Source organism: Muntiacus reevesi, chromosome 9, assembly GCF_963930625.1.
Source record: "Muntiacus reevesi chromosome 9, mMunRee1.1, whole genome shotgun sequence".
Classification (NCBI taxonomy): domain Eukaryota; kingdom Metazoa; phylum Chordata; class Mammalia; order Artiodactyla; family Cervidae; genus Muntiacus; species Muntiacus reevesi.
The window spans coordinates 8,027,360-8,048,623 of NC_089257.1; the positions used below are offsets into that span (position 1 = coordinate 8,027,360).

A 21,264-nucleotide genomic window follows, 5' to 3' on the forward strand; every position below is an offset into this window, starting at 1 on the left:
ACTGAAGCAAAAATAAGATCTAACAAGATCCACCAAAGTTTGAATAGGATTAGAATAAAATAGCCTTTGAGCTTGGAGTTTAATAAAGACTCACAATCACAGCAGGCCACCTGAAGCAAAGAGCTGACTCATTTGAAAAGACCCTGATGCTGGGAAAGATTGAAGGCAGGAGGAGAAGGGGACGACAGAGGATGAGATGGTTGGATGGCATCACTGACTCAATGGACATGAGTTTAAGTAAACTCTGGGAGTTGGTGATGGACAGGGAGGCCTGAAGAGTCAGTCATGCCTGAATGGCTGAACTGACTGATTCACAGCAGAGGGTACATTTTTAATGTCATATTTTAATTCATTTTCTCTTTGGTTTTTGAACTGAGTTTTTCTGCAAAAAAAACAAACTCCAAGTGCTGTCCTTCTCTCTCCCATTGATTCTCCATGGGAATCCATAAATCATAAACCTATTTCTTATTAATATAGTTAAACTCATAAACAGTGAGAAAAACAAATATTTCTGGAAAATATCCTAAAACATCTAAAACCATCAATATCAGGAAGGAAAACTTTAATTATTTTAATTCTAAACCCCTTAGAAGAAAATGGAAATGTAAAAACCAGATTAAAAATCAACAGTGCTAGTTAACTTACTATGGTGGCCTCTGTCCTTAAGAAGAATGATCAGTGTACTCAGGAATAAGAAATAATCATTATTTGTAGCTGCTCAAGTATCATGTCATGTAATGGATGTTTCTCAAGTCTTCCCACTGACTGGACGATTCTACAGGAAGTAGAGAATGTCAAGACGGCACAGATTTATTCAAACGGATTCAGCAAACATTTTCAAAGCTCCACTGTCTTGGAAATTCACATCAAAGGAAAATAAAATGCTGTGCTAAATTTGAAACCCAAACTTCTTAGGTACTAAGGAGAATCTTCTGATCTTCAGCACTTAGATTCATGATTCCACAATGAGAAATAGAAATTTTTCAATTCTTAATAAGCTCCTCTTATTCTGCTCTTAGAATAAGAAAACAGCTTCTTCTTGAATCTTAGTATTTAAAGAGGATACAGACAATGTTAAAAGATTGATTTTTCTATTAATATCTAAGGCTTTGCCCTCCTAGGAATTAATTATCTCTGTGGTTGTTTTTTTTTTTTTTTTTTTTAAGATTTTGCCTTAGAAACAAATATTTGGGAGAATTTGTCTACACATAGTACATCTTCACCTGGTTGGTTCTTCTTCATGAACTTTCAACTAATGTAATAACAGTTTCCATTCCTGGTTGGAAATTTGTGTGAGAAAGCAATCCTCGTGTAAGCCTTAGGGTATCATGAACTGAGACACAGAGGATAGTAAACACTATGTGAACAATTCCATGGGGTTTTATCGAGGTTGCATATCCCTGAGAGCATCTCCTCACTAGCTAAGGTCACCAGATGAGGGTGAGGTTCTGAGTCAAGCTCTCAGCTGTACTATAAACACATCGGGACATACGCTATCTACAGGAACCTTGGGACTTGCTATATTTTCAGTAAGTGTGATATCTAGAGTTGGGGAACAAATGAGTTTAATATTCTAGTACCAACACTTCCGGTGTAGAAATATAGAAACATATAATCATATGCCTTCTCACTGACTATTTTAGACTTTTGGGAATTCCACTGGTCATTCAATAAAAGAAGTCTGCCTAGGCAAAAAGATTTCTTTTCAAATTTTCCTCACACGCATTATCCTCAGGACAGTGCAACACATATAGTTAATAAATACTCTGCAGCCTAGAGGAGAGGGTTTAAGTCACATGTTGTCACTTGATACAGCTATTATATTTAAATATTATGGCCAGGCAGAAGATGGAGAACTGGGGGAAATAGTAATAATAGTATAACCATATCAAGAAATTTACTTTTTGGCCATAACACGACAAAACTAGAAATCAACAATAGGGAAAAAAAAAAAAACTGAAAAAGCAAGTGGAGGCTAAACAATACAAAACTAAACAACCAATGAGTCACTGAAAGAAAGAAGAAATTTTAAAATGGGTGAAGACCAATTAAAACAAAAACAAACAAAAAACCAAAATGACCTAGAATCTACGTGTGCTAGTTGCTTGCTTCAGTTGTGTCCCACTCTGGGTGACTCTGCGGACTGTAGTCCACCAGGCTCCTCTGTTCATGGGGATTCTCCAGGCAAGAAGACTGGAGCAGGGTGCCACGCCCTCCTCCAGGAGTCTATAGGATGCAGCAGAAGCAGTTCTAAGAGGGAAGCTTAGAGCAGTAGAAGCCTGCTTCAAGAAACAGGGGAAATCTCAACTAACAATCTAACTATTCACCTAAAAGAAATAGAAAATAAACAAGTCCCAAAGTTATTAGAAGGAAAGAAATCATAATGATCAGAATAGAAATACATGGGAAAAGAGGCTAAAAATAATAAAAACAATAATAATGAAAACTAAGACCTGGTTCATTGAAAAGATAAGCAAAATTGACAAAACTTTAGCCAGACTCATCAAGGCCCAGATCAATAAAAACAAAAATTGAAAAAAGACAAGTTACAAATAATCCCACAGAAAGCAAAAAGGATCATAAGAGATTACTGCAAACAATTTTATGCCAATAAAATAAGCAACTTAGAAGAAATGGACAAATTCCTAGCAATGCACAATCCAGCAAGACTGAACTAGGAAAAAACAGGGAATATGAACATATCAATTACCAGTAATTAAATTAAATAATTTTGTAAAAAAATTAAAGTTATGGTGGCTCAGGTGGTAAAGAGTCCACCTGCAATGCAGGAGACCAGGGTTCAACTACTGGGTTGGGAAGATCCCCTGGAAGAGAAAATGGCAACCCACTCCAGTATTCTTGCCTGGAGAATTCCACGGACAGAGGAACCTGGAAGGTTACAGTTCATAGGGTCACAAAGTGTCAGACACGACTGAGCAACTAACACACACTTTCAATTAAAAATAAAAAAGTCCAGGACCAGATTACTTCACAGGTAAGTTCTACCAAACATTTAGTGAAGACTTAGCACCTGTCTTTCTGAAACTACTTCAAAAAATTTACAGGGAAAGGGATGGTTCTGAACCCACTCTATGAGGCCTGCATCACCCAAAACCAGACAAAAATATCACAAAAAGAGAGAAAATTACAGGCCAATATACTAATAAACCTAGATGCAAAATTCTTCAACAAAATATTAGCAACTAAATTCAATGTAAGTTGAAAGGATCATACACCATGATCAAATAGGATTTATCCCAGAGATAAAGGATAGTTCAGTATCAATAAAGCAATCAATGTGATATACCAGGCTAAAAAATTGAGGGATAAAAATCACTTAATCACCTTAATATAGGCAAAGAAAGCTTTTGACGAAGCTCTTCACCCATTTGTGACAAAAATTCTTCAGAATGTGGAATAGAGGAAACAAATCTCAATGTAATAAAGGCCATTCATGATAATCCAAGGGAAAGAGCAGAGGCTGCACTTTTCTGGAGCAGCCATGAAGAAATACACCACGTCCAAGGCAAGAGAAACCCAAGTAAGACAGTGGGTGCTGAGAGAGGGCATCAGAGGGCAGACAGACTGTAACCACAATCACAGACAACTAACCAATCTGATCACATGAACCACAGCATGTCTAACTCAATGAAACTAAGCCATGCCGTGTCGGGCCACCCAGGACAGACGGGTCATGGTGGAGAGGTCTGACAGAGTGTGGTCCACTGGAGAAGGGAATGGCAAACCACTTCAGTATTCTTGCCGTGAAAATTCCATGAGCAGTATGAGAAGGCAAAATGATAGGATACTGAAAGACGAACTCCCCAGGTGGGTAGGTGCCCAATCTGGCACTGGAGATCAGTGGAGAAATAACTCCAGTGGAGATCAGTGGAGAAATAACTCCAGAAAGAACGAAGGGACAGAACCAAAGCAAAAACAACACCCAGTTGTGGATGTGACTGGTGATAGAAGCAAGATCCGATGCTGTAAAGAGCAATGTTGCATAGGAACCTGGAATGCTAGGTCCATGAATCAAGGCAAATTGGAAGTGGTCAAACAGGAGATGGCAAGAGTGAGCGTCGACATTCAAGGAATCTGCGAACTAAGATGGACTGGAACAGGTGACTTTAACTCAGATGACCATTATATCTACTACTGTGGGCAGGAATCCCTTAGAAGAAATGGAGTAGCCATCATAGTCAACAAGAGTCCAAAATGCAGTACTTGGATGCAATCTCAAAAACGACAGAATGATCTCTGTTCGTTTCCAAAGCAAATCATTCAATATCATGGTAATCCAATACCTTGACCACTAATATTGAAGAAGCTGAAGTTGAACGGTTCTATGAAGACCTACAAGACCTTTTAGAATTAACACCCAAAAAAGATGTCCTTTCATTATAGGGAACTGGAATGCAAAAGTAGGAAGTCAAGAAACACCTGGAGTAATAGACAAATTTGGTCTTGGAGTACAGAATGAAGCAGGGCAAAAGCTAATAGAGTTTTGCCAAGAGAATGCACTGGTCATAGCAAACACCCTCTTTCAACAACACAAGAGAACACTCTACACATGGACATCACCAGATGGTCAACACCAAAATCAGATTGATTATATTCTTTACAGCCAAAGATGGAGAAGATCTATAAAGTCAGCAAAAATAAGACCAGGAAATGACTGTAGCTCAGATAATGAACTCCTTATTGCCACATTCAGACTTAAATTGAAGAAAGTGGGGAAAACCACTAGACCATGAAGGTATGACCTAAATCAAATCCCTTATGACTATAGAGTTGAAGTGAGAAATAGACTTAAGGCACTAGACCTGAAAGACAGAGTGCCTGATGAACTTTGGACAGATGTTCATGACATTGTACAGGAGACAGGGATCAGGATCATAATTATCATATGTGAAATGAATCACCAGTCCAGATTTGATGCATGATACAGGATGCTGGGGGCTGGTGCACTGGGGTGACCCAGAGGGATGGGATGGGGCGGGAGTTGGGAGGGGGGTTCAGGATGGGGAACACATGTACACCCATGGCAGATTCAAGTCAATGTATGGCAAAACCAATACAACATTGTAAGGTAAAATAAATAATTTTTTTTTAAAAAAAAAGATCATCCCCAAGAAAAAGAAATGCAAAAAGGCAAAATGGTTGTCTGAGGAGGCCTTATGAAGAGCCGTGAAAAGAAGACAAGTGAAAAGCAGAGAAAAGGAAAGATATACCCATCTGAATGCAGAGTTCCAAAGAATAGCAAGGAGAGATAAGAAAGCCTTCCTCATTACTCAGCCGTTAAAAAGAATTCATTTGAATCAGTTCTAATGAGATGGATGAAACTGGAGCCCATTATACAGGGTGAAGTAAGCCAGAAAGATAAAGAACATTACAGCATACTAACACATATATATGGAATTTAGAAAGATGGTAATGATAACCCTATATGCAAAACAGAAAAAGAGACACAGAAGTACAGAACAGACTTTTGAACTCTGTGGGAGAAGGTGAGGGTGGGATGTTTTGAAAGAACAGCATGTATATTACTATGGTGAAACAGATCACTAGCCCAGGTGAGATGCATGAGACGAGTGCTCGGGCCTGGTGCACTGGGAGGACCCAGAGGAGTCGGGTGGAGAGGGAGGTGGGAGGGGGGATCGGGATGGGGAATACGTGTAACTCTATGGCTGATTCGTGTCAATGTATGACAAAACCCACTGAAATGTTGTGAAGTAATTGGCCTCCAACTAATAAAATAAAATTAAAAAAAAAAAAAAAAAAAGAAAGCCTTCCTCAGCAACCGATGCAAAGAAGTAGAGGAAAACAATAGAATGGGAAAGACTAGAGATCTCTTCAAGAAAATTAGAAATACCAAGGGAACATTTCATGCAAAGATGGACTCAATAAAGGACAGAAATGGTGTGGACATAACAGAAGCAGAAGATACTAAGAAGAAGTGGCAAGAATACACAGAAGAACTATACAAAAAAGATCTTCATGACTCAGATAATCACAATGGTGTGATCACTCACCTAGAGCCAGACATCCTGGACTGTGAAGTCAAGTGGGTCTTAGGAAGCATCATTATGAACAAAGCTGGAATTCCAGAATTCATTCCAGTCGAGCTATTTCTTTTTGTTGTTGTTGTTTGTTTGTGTGTTTGTTTGATTTTTCAGTCGAGCTATTTCAAATCCTGAAAGATGATGCTGTGAAAGTGTTGCACTCAATATGCCAGCAAATTTGGAAAACTCAGCAGTGGCCACAGGACTGGAAAAGGTCAGTTTTCATTCCAATCCCAAAGGAAGGCAATGCCAAAGAAAGCTCAAACTACCGCACAATTGCACTCATCTCACATGCTAGTAAAGTAATGCTCAAAATTCTCCAAACCAGGCTTCAGCAATATATGAAACATGAACTTGCAAATGTTCAAGCTGGTTTTAGAAAAGGCAGAGGAACCAGAGATCAAATTGCTAATATCTGCCAGATCACCGAAAAAGCAAGAGAGTTCTAGAAAAACATCTATTTCTGCTTTATTGACTATAACAAAGCCTTTGACTCTGTGGATCACAGTAAACTGTGGAAAATTCTGAAGGAGATGGGAATATCAGACCACCTGACCTGCCTCTTCAGAAATCTGTATGCAGGTCAGGAAGCAACAGTTAGAACTGGACATGGAACAACAGATTGGTTCCAAATAGGAAAAGGAATACATCAAGGCTATATATTGTCACCCTGCTTATTTAACTTATATGCAGAGTACATCATGAGAAACGCTGGGTTGGATGAAGCACAAGCTGGAATCAAGATTACCGGGAGAAATATCAATAACCTCAGATATGCAGATGACCCCATCCTTATGGCAGAAAGTGAAGAAGAACTAAAGAGCCTCTTGATGAAAGTGAAAGAGGAGAAAAAAGTGAAAAGGTTGGCTTGAAGCTCGACATTCAGAAAACTAAGATCATGGCATCTGGTCCCATCACTTCATGGCAAATAGATGGGGAAACCGTGGAAATAGTGGCTGACTATATTTTGGGGGCTCCAAAACCACGGCAGATGGTTATTGCAGTTGTGAAATTAAAAGACGCTTACTCCTTGGAAGGAAAGTTATGACCAACCTAGATAACATATTAAAAAGCAGAGACATTACTTTGCCAACAAATGTCTGTCAGTCAAGGCTATGGCTTTTCCAGTAGTCATGTACGGATGTGAGAGTCGGACTGTGAAGAAAGTTGAGTGCCGAAGAATTGATGCTTTTGAACTGTAGTGTTGGAGAAGATTCTTGAGAGTCCCTTGGACTGCAAGGAGATCCAACCAGTCCATCCTAAAGGAGATCAGTCCTGGGTGTTCATTGGACGGACTGATGTTGAAGCTGAAACTCCAATCCTTTGGTCACCTGATGCGAAGAGCTGACTCATTGGAAAAGACCCTGATGCTGGGAAACATTGGGGGCAGGAAAAGAAGGGGATGACAGATGATGAGATGGTTGGATGGCATCACCGACTTGATGGGCATGAGTTTGGGTGGACTCCGGGAGTTGGTGATGGACAGGGAGGCCTGGCGTGCTGCACTTATTGGGGTCGCAAAGAGTCGGACACGACTGAGTAACTGAACTGAACTGAACTCAACATGATAATCCCACAGTTAACATTATACTCAGTATATAATGTTATCCACAGAAAGTATTTCCTCTAAGATAAGGAAAAGAGACAAATATGTTTACTCTTGCCACATTTATTATTTGTTGGAAATTCTACCCATAGTGATCAGAGAAAAGAAATAAAGAAATTCAAATTAGAAAGGAAGAAGTAAAACTGTTACTGCAGCTGATATAACAATATACATAGAAAATCTTTGAAAAGCGACTAGAGCTCATCAGAGAATTTAGTAAAGTTTCAGAATACAAAACGTATATACAGAAATCTGTTGTATTTCTTCAACACACCAGCAAGAACCCGTCAGAAATAGAAATGAAGAGAACAATCCAATTAACAATCACATGACAAAGAATAAAATACTGAGGAATAAATCTAATTAAGAAGGTAAACGATATGGACTTGGTAAGCTGCAATAGACAGATGAAAGAAACTGAAGACTGCACAAATATATGTAAATATACATCATGTTCATGAACTGGAAGGATTAATATTAAAATCCCAGGCAATTTACATGTTCGATGAAATCTCTGCCAAAATACCAATGTTATTTTTCAAAAAATTAGAACAAATAGTTCTAAAATTTATATGAAAATATAAATACCCTGAGTAGTCAGAACAGTCTTGAGAAAGAGCAAAGTGGAAGTAGCACACTCACTGATTTCAGATTACACTGCACACCTGTAGTAATCAAACAGTGTGGCTTAAACAAAAACAGACACAGTGATCAATGAAGCAAAATAGAGAGTCCAAAAAGGATCTACAGTTATATGATCAGTTAATCCATGACAAAGGAGGCAAGGGTAAAGGACAGTCTCTTCAACAAACACTTGGAAAAATTGGAAAGCTACAAGATGGGTCAAATTAATAACTCTCTCACACCAGGCACAAAAATAAATTCAAAATGGACTAAATACTTGAATATAAGACCTGAAATGATAAAACTCCTAGAAGAAAATATAGACTGTACAGTTTTTGGCATCTATCTTAGCAATAATTTTTGGATATGTTTCCTTTGGCAAAAGAAACAAAAGGAAAGATAAACAGTTGAGGATACATTAAAGTGAAAACCTTTTGCACAGTGAACGAAACGATCAACAAACCAAAAGGTCTACTAAGTGAGAGAATATATTTGTAAACAATATATTTGATAAGAGGTTAATATCCACAATATACAAAAAAACCTCATACAACTCATACATCAAGAAAACAAACATTCCAGTTTTTACAAAATGAGGAGAGTACCTGAATAGACATTTTTCCAAAGAAGACATATTCATATTCAATTAAAAAAGACATAAGCACTCTATGTTCATGGCAGAATTATTCATAAGAGCCAAGATATAGAATGATTCCAAGTACCCATAAATAGATGAATGGATAAAGAAGATGTGTTATGTAGAATCAGTGGAATATTACTTGGCTATAAAAAAATAAAGAATTAAATCTTGTCATTTGTGACAACATGAATGGACCTAGAGTGTATTATGCTGAGTGAAATGTCAGAGACATATACTGTATGATTTCATGTATATGCTGAATCTAAAAAACAAAACCAATAATCAAACAGAGCAAAACATAAACAGTAACAGAGAAATAGCAGTTATATACCAAAGGAGAAGGAATGGGGAGAGGAAAGAAATAGTTGAAGAAAATTAAGAGGAATAACTTCCAGCTGAAAGAATAAATGAATCATGGTGATAAAAAGTACAGTGTGGAAAATATAATCAATAACTAAGTAATAGCTTTATGATACATATCATAATTAGACTTTTAGTGATCATTTTGAAATGTATAGAAAAAGTCACTATGTTTTGTAACAGAAAATAACATAATGTTGTAAGTCAACTATACTTCAAAAACAAACTATAGACTTACAAACTCACTGAGGAAAAGAATACATTTGTGGTTACCAGAGACGGTAGGAGAAGGGGGAAAAAATGAAGAGAAGTCAAAAGTGAATACAAACTTCCAGTTATAAGATAAATAAGTACTAGGAATATGATATACAACATGATAAATATAATTAACACTGCTGTATGTGATATATAAAAGTTTTTAAGGGAATAAATCCTAAGAGTTCATCACACACACACAAAATTATTTCTTTAATTTTTATCTGCATCAGATGATGAATGTTCACTAAACTTATTGAGGTAATCATTTCATGGTGTGTGTAAATCAAATAATTATTATCTACATCTTAAACTTACACAGTTCTATACATCAATTACATATCAATAAACTAGAAGTAAAGCAAATTTTAAACAAAATGGGCAAAGGACCTGAATAGACATTTCTAAAAAGAAGACATTCAAATGATCACCAGTTGTATAAAAACATGTTCAACATCACTAATAATCAAGAAAATGCAATTTCAAACCACAATAAGTTATCACTTCACATTTTTAAGTATGATAATTATCAAAATGATAAAATATAAAAAGCAGTGGTAGGGATATGGAGAAAGGGAACACTTTTGTACTCTTGGTGGGAAATACTTTGGCATAACCATTATGGAAAACAGCAGGAAGATTCCTCTAAAAAATAAAAATAGAGCTACTTTTAATCCATCAATCCTATTTCTGGGTGTATATTCAAAGGAATTCAAATCAATTACAATATCTCAAAGAGATATCTGCACTCATGTTCATTGCAGATTATTCCCATTAACCAGGATATGGAAGCAATTTATGCACCCATTGATGGCTGAATAGGTAGTGTGATATAAATTTAGAATATCATAAAATATCATGTAGCCTTTATGAAAAGGAAAAGCAATCTATGACATGAATAAACCTAGGGAATGTTATGCAAAGTAAAATGAGCAAGAGGGAGAAGAGAAATAATGCAGGACCTTACATATATATGGAATCTAAAACGTCAAACTTATAGAACCAGAAAGTAGGATAGTGATTGCCAAAGATTGGGGAGCAAGAAATAGGGAGGCACTGATTGGGGGAACAAAGTTTCAGTTATACAAGACGAAGAAGAAGAATATCTGGAAATCTCTTTTACAGCAATGTGATTATAGTTACAATACTGCATTGTACACTTGAAATTTCCTAGGTGAGTGGATGTTAGGTGTTATCCCCAAACACCAATGGAAGGAAAAAAAAAGAAAAGTTAGTAACAATGTAAGTCATGAATATGTAAAATAGCTGATTGTAGTAATTATATTGTTGTGACAAGGTATATTGTTGTTGCTGTTCAGTTGCTAAGTCCTGTCCAACTCTTTGCAACCCCATGGACTGCAGCACCCCAAGCTTCTCTGCCCTTCACTATCTCCTGAAGTTTGCTCAAACTCATGTCCATTAAATTGATGATGCTATCCAACCATCTCATCCTCTCTCGCCCCCGTCTCGCCCTGCCCACAATCTTTCCCAGCATCAGGGTCTTTTCCAATAAGTAGGCTCTTCATATCAGTTGGCCAAAGTATTGGAGCTTCAGCTTCAAATCAGTCCTTCCAATGAATATTTAGGGTTGATTTCCTTTAGAACTGACAGTTTTGATCTCCTTGCTGACCGAGGGACTCTTAAGAGTCTTCTCCAGCACTACACTTTGAATAGTTATATCAAACTCTCATTATATATCTTCACACACACAATTTTATTTCTCCATGATACACACAATAAACTGGAAAATTCTGAAAGAGATCGGAATACCTGACCACCTGACCTGCCTCTTGAGAAACCTGTATGCAGGTCAGGAAGCAACAGTTAGAACTGGACACTGAACAACAGACTGGTTCCAAATAGGAAAATGAGTGTGTCAAGGCTGTATATTATCACCCTGCTTATTTAACTTATATGCAGAGTACATCATGAGAAACACTGGGCTGGAGGAAGCACAAGTTGGAATCAAGATTGCCGGGAGAAATATCACTAACCTCAGATATGCAGATGACACCACCATTATGGAAGAAAGTGAAGAAGAACTAAAGAGCCTCTTGATGAAATTGAAAGAGGAGAGTGAAAAGGTTGGCTTAAAGCTCAACATTCAGGAAACTAAGATCATGGCATCTGGTTCCATCACTTCATGGCAAATAGATGGGGAAACTGTGGAAACAGTGGCTGACTTTATTTTGGGGGTCTCCAAAATCATGGCAGATGGTGATTGCAGTCATGAAATTAAAAGACACTTACTCCTTGGAAGGAAAGTTATGACCAACCTAAACAGCATATTACAAAGCAGAGACATTACTTTGCCAACAAAGGTCTGTCTAGTCAATGCTATGGTTTTTCCAGTAGTCACGTATGGATGTGAGAGTTGGACTATAAAGAAAACTGAGCACCAAAGAATTGATGCTCAACTGTGGTGTTGGGGAAGACTCTTGAGATTCCCTTGGGCTGCAAGGAGATCCAACCAGTCCATCCTAGGGGAGATTAGTCCTGGGTGTTCATTGGAAGGACTGATGTTGAAGCTGAAACTCCAATACTTTGGCCACCTTATGCGAAGAGTTAACTTATTTGAAAAGACCCTGATGCTGGGAAAGATTGAGGGCAGGAGGAGAAGGGGATGACAGGATGAGATGGTTGAATGGCATCACCGGCTCAATGGACGTGAGTTTGGATGGACTCCGGGAGTTGGTGATGGACAGGGAGGCCTGGCGTGCTGTGGTTCATGGGGTCGCAAAGATTCGGACACGACTGAGCGACTGAGCTGAACTGAACTGGTGATATTTCAATAAATGAGGCAGAGAGAAAAACAGTTTCAGAGCCAAGAACTTCAAATGGTTCTCATTAATTTTGTGCCCTCACTGATCTGGCTCTCAAGTAATCAGCTGTGGTTTCCAATAAGGGTTTAACATTCATAACAAAATAGGAACTCTTCCATGACTTGATTCAATGGGGAAATTACTTCACAGGTCCACACATTGGGATTGTGCCCCTTTGTTGTTACATGACGCTCATTTTTCTTAACAGTCCAGGTTCAGGCAAAAGGACCCCCATAAACTTAGTTTCAGTTGTAGAGAATTTAGTTGTTTGCTACAGAATGGGTGGATCTCTGATATGTCACTCCTGAATACCTGCTTCTAAGGCAAAGCCTTTTCATTAAAGGAGGCAATTCCTCGGAGAGAAAGCAACAACCGCAGGACAAGATCCCTGAACCTTGTGGGAATCTCTGTAAACAGCAATAAAGGACAAGGTGAAAATGACCGGTCTTGTAGTTCACTTCTCCAAAGCAAGATTCATCATGAGCACAGTGAACCGTTTGAATATGCTTCCTCCACACTCTCTGCCCCTTGCCCTGTGGGACCAGAGAGATTTATTTAAGATCGCTTCTCCAAAGTGTTTCTAGTGAACCTGTTCTAAATTCAAACAAGAGAACAGATTTCAACAGGTCTTCTTGGAGAAATTTTGAGGCTTTAAGCTAGGTGGAAAGATTTTTATTTCTAACGCTTTCTTTCTTTTTTTTTAACAGATTTATTGAGGTATAATCAATATTCCCAAAAGAGTACACATATTGAAGGCATACAGTTTCTTAACAATTGCTCATTTCAGTTAATTATGTGAATAAACTCTGCTCAAGTGAGACATTTTTCATACTGAAAGTAAGAATTGGTCAATTTGAATATAGGATTTTTTTCTGGACACCTCAAATATCACTAAAATCATCTAAGAGAGCTGAGGTAAGTTTCTCAATAGTACCAATATTTATTATAGGTTATTACTTCCCATGCATAGCACTCATTATTTGTCAGCACTTTCCAGATATAGTCATAGAACATTTCATCTTCATTCCAATTCTTCAAAAGGTAATTTGTGATTTTATTAACTTAATTTGAAAGTTGGATATTTTGAGGCTCATAGAGGTTTAACAAATTGTAGGCACCCAGTTCTCTGACACCATGAACTAGGCTTTGTCATGAGACTTCTCTTTTAGTAAGCAAAACTATTGATGAGGATTAAAACAAAATGTAAATACATTTCACATATATAAAAGAGGAAATTACAAATATCAGTGACATAAATCATTAGTGGTTTCATCAAACACAAATATGGAAGCTCTCATGAAAAAAACTGCTAAGAGTAAGATGAATCTCCATTGCATCTTTGAGAGTAAAATTGGTGATGATTCTTCTGGAGCTCATTGCACAGTTAAACAGTTCTCTGCATTTCTGCTCCAACTGTTAGCTCTTCTATCCCACAGGGACATACACAGTCACAGAAGTAACCAAAAGCTCTTTTTTGCATCCATGGTACCGTGGTGGATGTGTTCATACATATTCCTTCAATTATCACAATGATCTATGAGGTGGATATCATTATTATAAATTTCTAGCTGAGAAAACAAGGATATGAGGTGACAAAGAAATGTACCTTCGATGAAAGAGATTGCATTCAGAAGAACCAGGACTTGAATCAGGTCTTTCTGATACTCAAGCAGTATTTATTTTTTAACATTTTGCAGAGAAATCTGATGTCCCAGCAGTCTTTGGAGTGGTATAAGAGAATGGAGAGATAGGCCTGAGGGAAAAGTCAAGATGGAAGGACCATTCAATGAATGCAATATCACATTTTACTTACTACTTGAGATTTCAAAGACGTCATCGTGTGTGTGTGTGTGTGTGTGTGTCTGTGTGTCTGTGTGTGTGAGAGAGCAGATGAAATTGTTCTGTATAAACTAGCTTCTGAAGTAGTATTAAAGTAATTTGAATTATTATCAAAATGAGATTACTAGTTCAACATTGTCTATCCTAACTTAACAATGCTGGGTATAGGTTAAAATTTTGAAGGGAAAATTAATAAATAAGATTAACCTGAGATTTAATGTTGGCCCTGCCCATTATTAACCGCTTGGTGGTGGACAAAATCCTAAATTTCTCTATGCTTCTCTTTCCTAATGTATAAGATCAGTATAAAAGTGGCAGCACTGAGGACCGTTTAGGTTTGGGCTGAGGGTCACGTGTCTACATGAGCACTTAAAGTCACAGAAAGCGTGCAGCTTTAGTGCAAGCGTTGCTACTACAGCTGCTACCCTTAGTCTCCGGCACTGCTTCCTCACCTGCAGAGGGGATGATACGCCGGCAACTGCATGGGCTGCATTGCTGAGAAAAGGAAGCGAGGGAATGAAACAGCGTGCACACAGCGCTCATCCATTCCTGTGGCTGTTTAGTCACTAAATCCTACCTGACGCTTTGCAGCCCCATGGACTGGAGCCTGCCAGTTTCCTCTGTCCAGGTGATTTTACAGGTAAGAATATGAGAGGGGGTTGCCATTCCCTTCCCCAGGAGATCTTCCCAAACCAGAGATTGAAGACAGCATTGTCTCCTGCATTAGCAGGGAGATTCTTTACCTCTAACCTACTAAGGTAGCCAATCATTCATGGGGTCTCCTGGTGGCTCAGTGGTAAAGAATCTGCCTGCAGTGTAGGAGACCTGGGTTCGATATTTCGTTTGGGATGATTCCCCTGGAGAAGGAAATTGCAACCCACTCCAGTATTCTTGCCTAGAGAATTTCAAGGACAGAGGAGCCTGGCAGGCTACAGTCCATGGGTTTGCAAAGAGTTGGACATGACTGAGTGACTAACTTATAAGGCTTACATTAATGCTAAGTGATTAGATTTAGTCAACATGCATTATAAATACTTTTAATTAGCTCTTATATTCATTTTTTATATTCCCATCACCACCTTCCTGTTACTCCTTTTCCAACTCATAAGAAGCTTCTGTGGTTTCTGTCTCCATCTTACATCCCTTTAGTGAACCTCAGCCAGCTTCATCTAAGACACTTAAAGATCTTTACTAGAATAACATGCAAGATTCCCTCTTGATCAAATTCCTTTCATCCCTCTACACATATTAACAACCTTCCAAAATTCCCCATTTCTTAGGGAGTAAAAAGAAACTTCCAAACTTTATATTCATGGGTTTTATGTCCATTTTATAACTCCTTTCAAACATATATACCATTATTTGGGAAATCTACTACTTCAGTTTAGTTGTAACTTGAGATCTCAGAAGATAAAGGTCTCCTGCATATGTGGTTACTAAAGTTCCTTGTGTCTATACTCTTAACAGAAATTTCTCTAGGCGGCAACAGGAGTAATCTTAAAAACTTAGAACATTTTATTTGTCAAATAAACTCAAAAGAATCCACACTCATTATATCCTGGGCACTTATCACTTATTGGAATGGAGTATAATATATTCAAAGTTGCATGATTGAAAATTACAGGTTTCTTTCAGGTAATGAAATGAAACATTATATGATACACATGGAGAACAGGAACGTGACAGAGTTTGTTCTACTAGGGCTCACAGAGAATCCAAAGATGCAGAAAATTGTATTTGTTGTGTTTCTGGTCATCTACCTCACCACTGTGGTAGGGAATGTGCTCATCATGGTCATCATCAATGCCAGTTCATCACTGAGGTCTCCCATGTACTTTTTCCTGGCCCATCTCTCCTTTGTTGATGTCTGCTATTCCTCTGTAAGTACCCCCAAACTGATTGCCGATTCACTCTATGAAAAGAAGACTATCCTATTTAATGGTTGCATGACCCAAATCTTTGGGGAACATCTCTTTGGAGCTGCTGAGATAATCCTGCTCACCGTGATGGCTTATGACCGCTATGTGGCCATCTGCAAGCCCTTGCACTATACAACCATCATGAACTGGCGGGTGTGTGGGCTGCTAGCGGGAGCCGCTTGGGTGGGAGGCTTTCTTCATGTATTCATTCAGGTCCTCTTTATTTTCCACTTACCCTTCTGTGGCCCTAATGTCATAGATCACTTTATGTGTGACCTGAACCCTTTGCTCAGTCTTGTCTGCACTGATACCCACACTCTAGGGCTCTTTGTTGCTGCCAACAGTGGTTTAATCTGTCTGTTAAACTTCCTTCTCCTGCTGGTCTCCTATGTGGCCATCCTTTACTCCCTAAAGACCTACAGTTTGGAGGCAAGACGCAAAGCCTTCTCCACCTGTGTTTCCCACATCACAGTGGTTGTCTTATTTTTTGTGCCCTGCACATTTGTGTACATGAGACCCGCAGCTACTTTACCTATTGATAAAGCAGTTGCTGTATTCTACACTATGATAACTCCCATGTTAAATCCCTTAATCTATACCTTGAGAAATGCCCAGATGAAAAATGCCATTAGGCAATTGTGCAGTAGGAAAGTTATTTCAGCAGACAGATAAATGTACCTAGAACTCAACATTGATTAGTGTTAGTCACTCAGTTGTGTCTGACTCTGCAATGCCATGGACTGTATGTAGCCCACCAGGCAAATGTCAAAATGACATTTTGGATGAGCTCAGTAAGAACTACTCAAGGGATAAAGAAATTAACTACAGAAAATTATAGCATTTCTCATTGAATGGAACAGAAATAGCTACACAAAAGGAGAAAAACATAACCCAGTACTATTTCTTTCATACATAGAAGATTCTACCAAATTGATGTTAAATTTTACAACAGCAACCATGAATGTGAATTTGTAGACTTTCCTTCTGATAAGATTTTGAAAATGCTAAGTAGTTTGGTTTTGAGCAGTAATCTTTACAGGAATCCTAAGAAGCAGGCACTGCTATCATCCCAATTTTGTAAGTGAGGAAATATTCAGAATGGGGAGGATATTAAAACAGACATATTGAAAGAGTCAGTAATCAGAATATGATTGATTCTCCAGACCATAATCTTAAATGCTCTGGTACACTCTCCTGCAATTATGGTGGAAAAGTAATATAATTAATAGTTGCTCAGTTGGTAAAGAATCCACCTGCAATGTGGGAGATCAATCCCTGGGTTGGGAAGATCCCCTGGAGAAGGGAATGGCTATCCACTCCAGTATTCTGGCCTGGAGAATTCCATGGACTATATAGTCCATGAGGTCTCAAAGAGTGGGACACCACTGAGTGACTTTCACTTTCACTTCACCGTTTATTAAGCCAGGAGTTGGGCTTCCTGGTAGCTCAGTCAGTAAAGAATCTGCCTGCAGTACAGAAGACGTGAGTTCAATACCTAGGCCTGGAAGATCCCCTGGAGAAGGAAATGGCTACCCACTCCAGTCTCCTTGCTTGGAAAATCCCATGGACAAAGGAGTCTGGTGAGCTGCAGTCCATGGGGTCGCAAAGAGTTGGGCACAAATGAACAGCTAGGACTTTCACTTATTTTGCATGCTTGACAGATTGAATATACTGTTTCATTACTATAAATAAAAATTCCATTAACTTTCACTAGTAACTCTATATATTATTGTTGACAGTTGTATGTTGACTGTCACATTGTAGTATATAGTTATTACATAGCTATAAAAGCAATGCGTCATTGAACTTCTGTAACCATTGAATGAAGATTGCACAATCTTTTCCAATTTTCTTGTAAGGTTTCAGAATATCTAGTACTGCTCATGACACCATCTTAGGTTGAAAAATAATCATAAAAAGTGATGATTCAAAAATATCATTAGACAGGAATTTTATTTATTATATATGTAGTTATATTCCACAAAGTATTTGCGTGACATGTAATAATCATCAAGATGTGAATACCAGACAGACCGCCTTACCTGATTTCTGAGAAATAGGTATGCAGGTTGAGAAGCAACAGTTAGAACTGGACATGGAACAATAGACTGGTTCCAAATTGGGAAAGGAGTAGGTCAAGGCTGTATATTGTCACCCTGCTTATTTAACTTATATGCAGAGTACCTCATGCAAAATGCTGGGCTGGAGGAAGCGTAAGCTAGACTCAAGATTGCCAGGAGAAATATCAATAACCTCAGATATGCAGAGGACACCACCCTTAAGGCAGAAAGTGAAGGTCCTCTTGATGAAAGTGAAAGAGGAGAGTGGAAAAGTTGGCTTAAAACTCAACATTCAGAAAACGAAGATCATGGCATCTGGTCCCATCACATCATGGCAAATAGACGGGGAAACAGTGGACACAGTGACAGACTTTATTTTCTTGGGCTCCAAAATCACTGCAGTTGGTGACTCCAGCCATGAAATTAAAAGATACTTGCTTCTTGGAAGAAAAGCTATGACCAACCCAGACAGCATATTAAAAAGCAGAGACATTACTCTGCCAAGAAAAGTCCATATAGTCAAGGCTATGGTCTTCCCAGTGGTCACGTACGATTGTGAGATCTGGACCATAAAGATGGCACAAACCGTGGTTCTGGAGAAGACTCCAGGTTCCTAAAACTCCCTTGGACAGCAAGGAGATCAAACCAGTCAATCTTAAGGGAGATCAACTCTGAATATTCACTGGAAGGACTGATGCTGAAGCTGAAACTCCAGACAACTCATTGGAAAAGTTCCTGATGATGGGAAAGATTGAGGGCAGAAGGAGAAGAGGGCATCAGAGGATGTGGTGGCTGGATGGCATCATTGATGCAATAAACATAAACTTGGGCAAACTCCAGGAGATGTTGAGGGACAGGGAGGCCTGGCATGCTGCAGTCCATGGCATCACAAAGAGTCAGACACAAATAGGTGACTGAACAGTAACAAATAATCTCTATAATAAACCAAGAAGATATGCAGAAAGATATGTGTGCATACACCCATGCTCAATCCTGTCCAATTCTTTGTGACCCCATGGACTGTAGGTCCCTCTCTGTCCCTGTGATTCCCAAGCAAGAATAGTGGAGTGGGTTGCCATTCCTACTCCAGGGGAATCTTCCCGACCAGGGGATTGAAACTGTGTCTCTTGATTCTCCTGCATTGGCAGGCAGATTCTTTTTTTTTTTTTTTTTTTGGCAGGCAGATTCTTTATCACTGGCACCACCTGGGAAGCAGAAAAAGGAAAGGATCAAAAAGTGTCCTAAAGAGAAAAGCATCAAAGCAAATGTATTGGAAGGCCAGTAACCAAGATTGACTAATTTCCCAGGTCAGGCACTGAACTTCAATGAAGTTCCAGGCAATGATGTCAGAATGTTTACAGATAATTGTACTACTAACCATTTACTGAGCCAGAACCTGTGATTAACAGTGTATATATTGGATCATTATCACTAAAAATCTAATAATTTTTCATTAATAACTGTGCTTGTTTTTATATATCACCATTGATAGTCACATGGTACCTGCAATATTATAGTATGTAACTATTTAATGCTATAAACGCACTGGCCCTGTCTCCCTCCGAGGGGGGGATAATGAATATTACACCATTTCCAAATTCCCTTGCAGCCTTCGGCACCCTTTGGCATTGCTCATATAACCCAGGCTCTGCCGGTCACACATCAGAAAGAGTAAAGACTCAGATAAAAGGACATTCTGATGTCAGAAAAGCATTTCTGTTTTTCCCATAGACAGTCACCCTCTGTAAAGTACTGTAAAGTACATGCCTGCTATATAGCAATAGTTTCTACAAGATAGCACAATATCATATGCATGGTAAATACTGAATGTGTGGGTGAACATATAAAGGAGAACAATTAAAGTCACTAAAATGAAAGAAGTAGTACTAGAGGCTAGGGAATTCCTTTCTCCTTTAAGTTGATTGAACTTCAAGGAAAAGTCTGGCTTGACCTCAGAGGGAACTACAATTTGCTTTTATTGCTGTTTAAACTGAGGATGAGAAAGAAATTTAAACTACACCTCTCGGCATATGAGCGAATGTTTTACCTTAATATCCTCCCTGCTCTCAGCAAGAATTTTTTTATCTTATTAATATGAGCTCTTTAAGCGATATTCTTCAATTAACCTATTTACTTTTCAGTAACATTTCATTATTAAAAGCTGTTTTTAAAAATACATGGTTCTGTCTACATATAAAGCAATTTTAAGATAAACGCACTCCTTTTATACTTTTTTGTCTTAATTCACTAGCTAACAAATATTTGGAGCACACAGAATGTATTAGTCATGTTGATAGTTGCTGGGGGTGCAGTGGTTAAAAAAAGAGAGCTAGACAGACAGAAACCTGGATCTGCCTTCAAAAAGCTTAAGATCCATTGAAAAACTCCCAAGAGGAAGTAAAAAATTACAACAAGGTGTTATAAATTAGAAAATAGTGGAAGGACAAGATACCATGAAATGTGTAGGGAATAGAAATTTGTACAGCCACTATGAAAAACAGTATGGAGGTTCCTTAAAAAACTAAAAATAGAACTACCATATGATTCAGTGATTCAACTCCTAGGAATATATCCAGAGAAATCCACAATTTAAAGGGACGAACGCACCCCAATGTTCATTACAGCACTGTTTACAATAGCCAGGGCATAGAAGCAACCTAAATGCCCATCAACAGAGGATGGATAAAGAATATGCGGTACATATACACAATGGAATATAATCAGCCCTAAGAAATGAAACCGTGCCATTCACGGATGTGTGGACGGACCTAGAGACTATCATACAGAGTGAAGTAAGTCAGAAAGAGAAAAACAAACATTGAATATTATCACTTACATGTGGAATCTAAAAAATGATACAGATGAACTTATTTGCAAAGCAAAAATAGTCACACATAATAGAGAACAAACACAGTTACCAAGTGGGGAAGGGGGAGTGGAAAGAGCTGGGAGATTGGGACTGACATACACACTCTACTACGCATGAAACAAATAAACAATAAGAACCCGCAGTATAGCACAGAGAACTCTATTCAGTGGTGACCTAAATGGACAGGAAATCCTAACAAGAAGGGACA

At 38.4% G+C, this 21,264-nt stretch overlaps 1 protein-coding gene across 1 annotated transcript; it reads left to right on the forward strand.

Annotated features, from left to right (window-relative positions):
* The first annotated feature begins 15,872 nt into the window (after positions 1-15,872).
* Positions 15,873-16,799, forward strand: LOC136175127 (olfactory receptor 4C46-like). Its single transcript, XM_065945437.1, has one exon. It carries the CDS (start codon positions 15,873-15,875, stop codon positions 16,797-16,799), a length of 927 nt encoding a protein of 308 aa, XP_065801509.1.
* Positions 16,800-21,264: the final 4,465 nt, after the last annotated feature.

Bases quoted from the DNA above. Each gene is read 5' to 3' on its own strand.
- LOC136175127 (XM_065945437.1), top strand. From the start codon at position 15,873: ATGGAGAACAGGAACGTGACAGAGTTTGTTCTACTAGGGCTCACAGAG.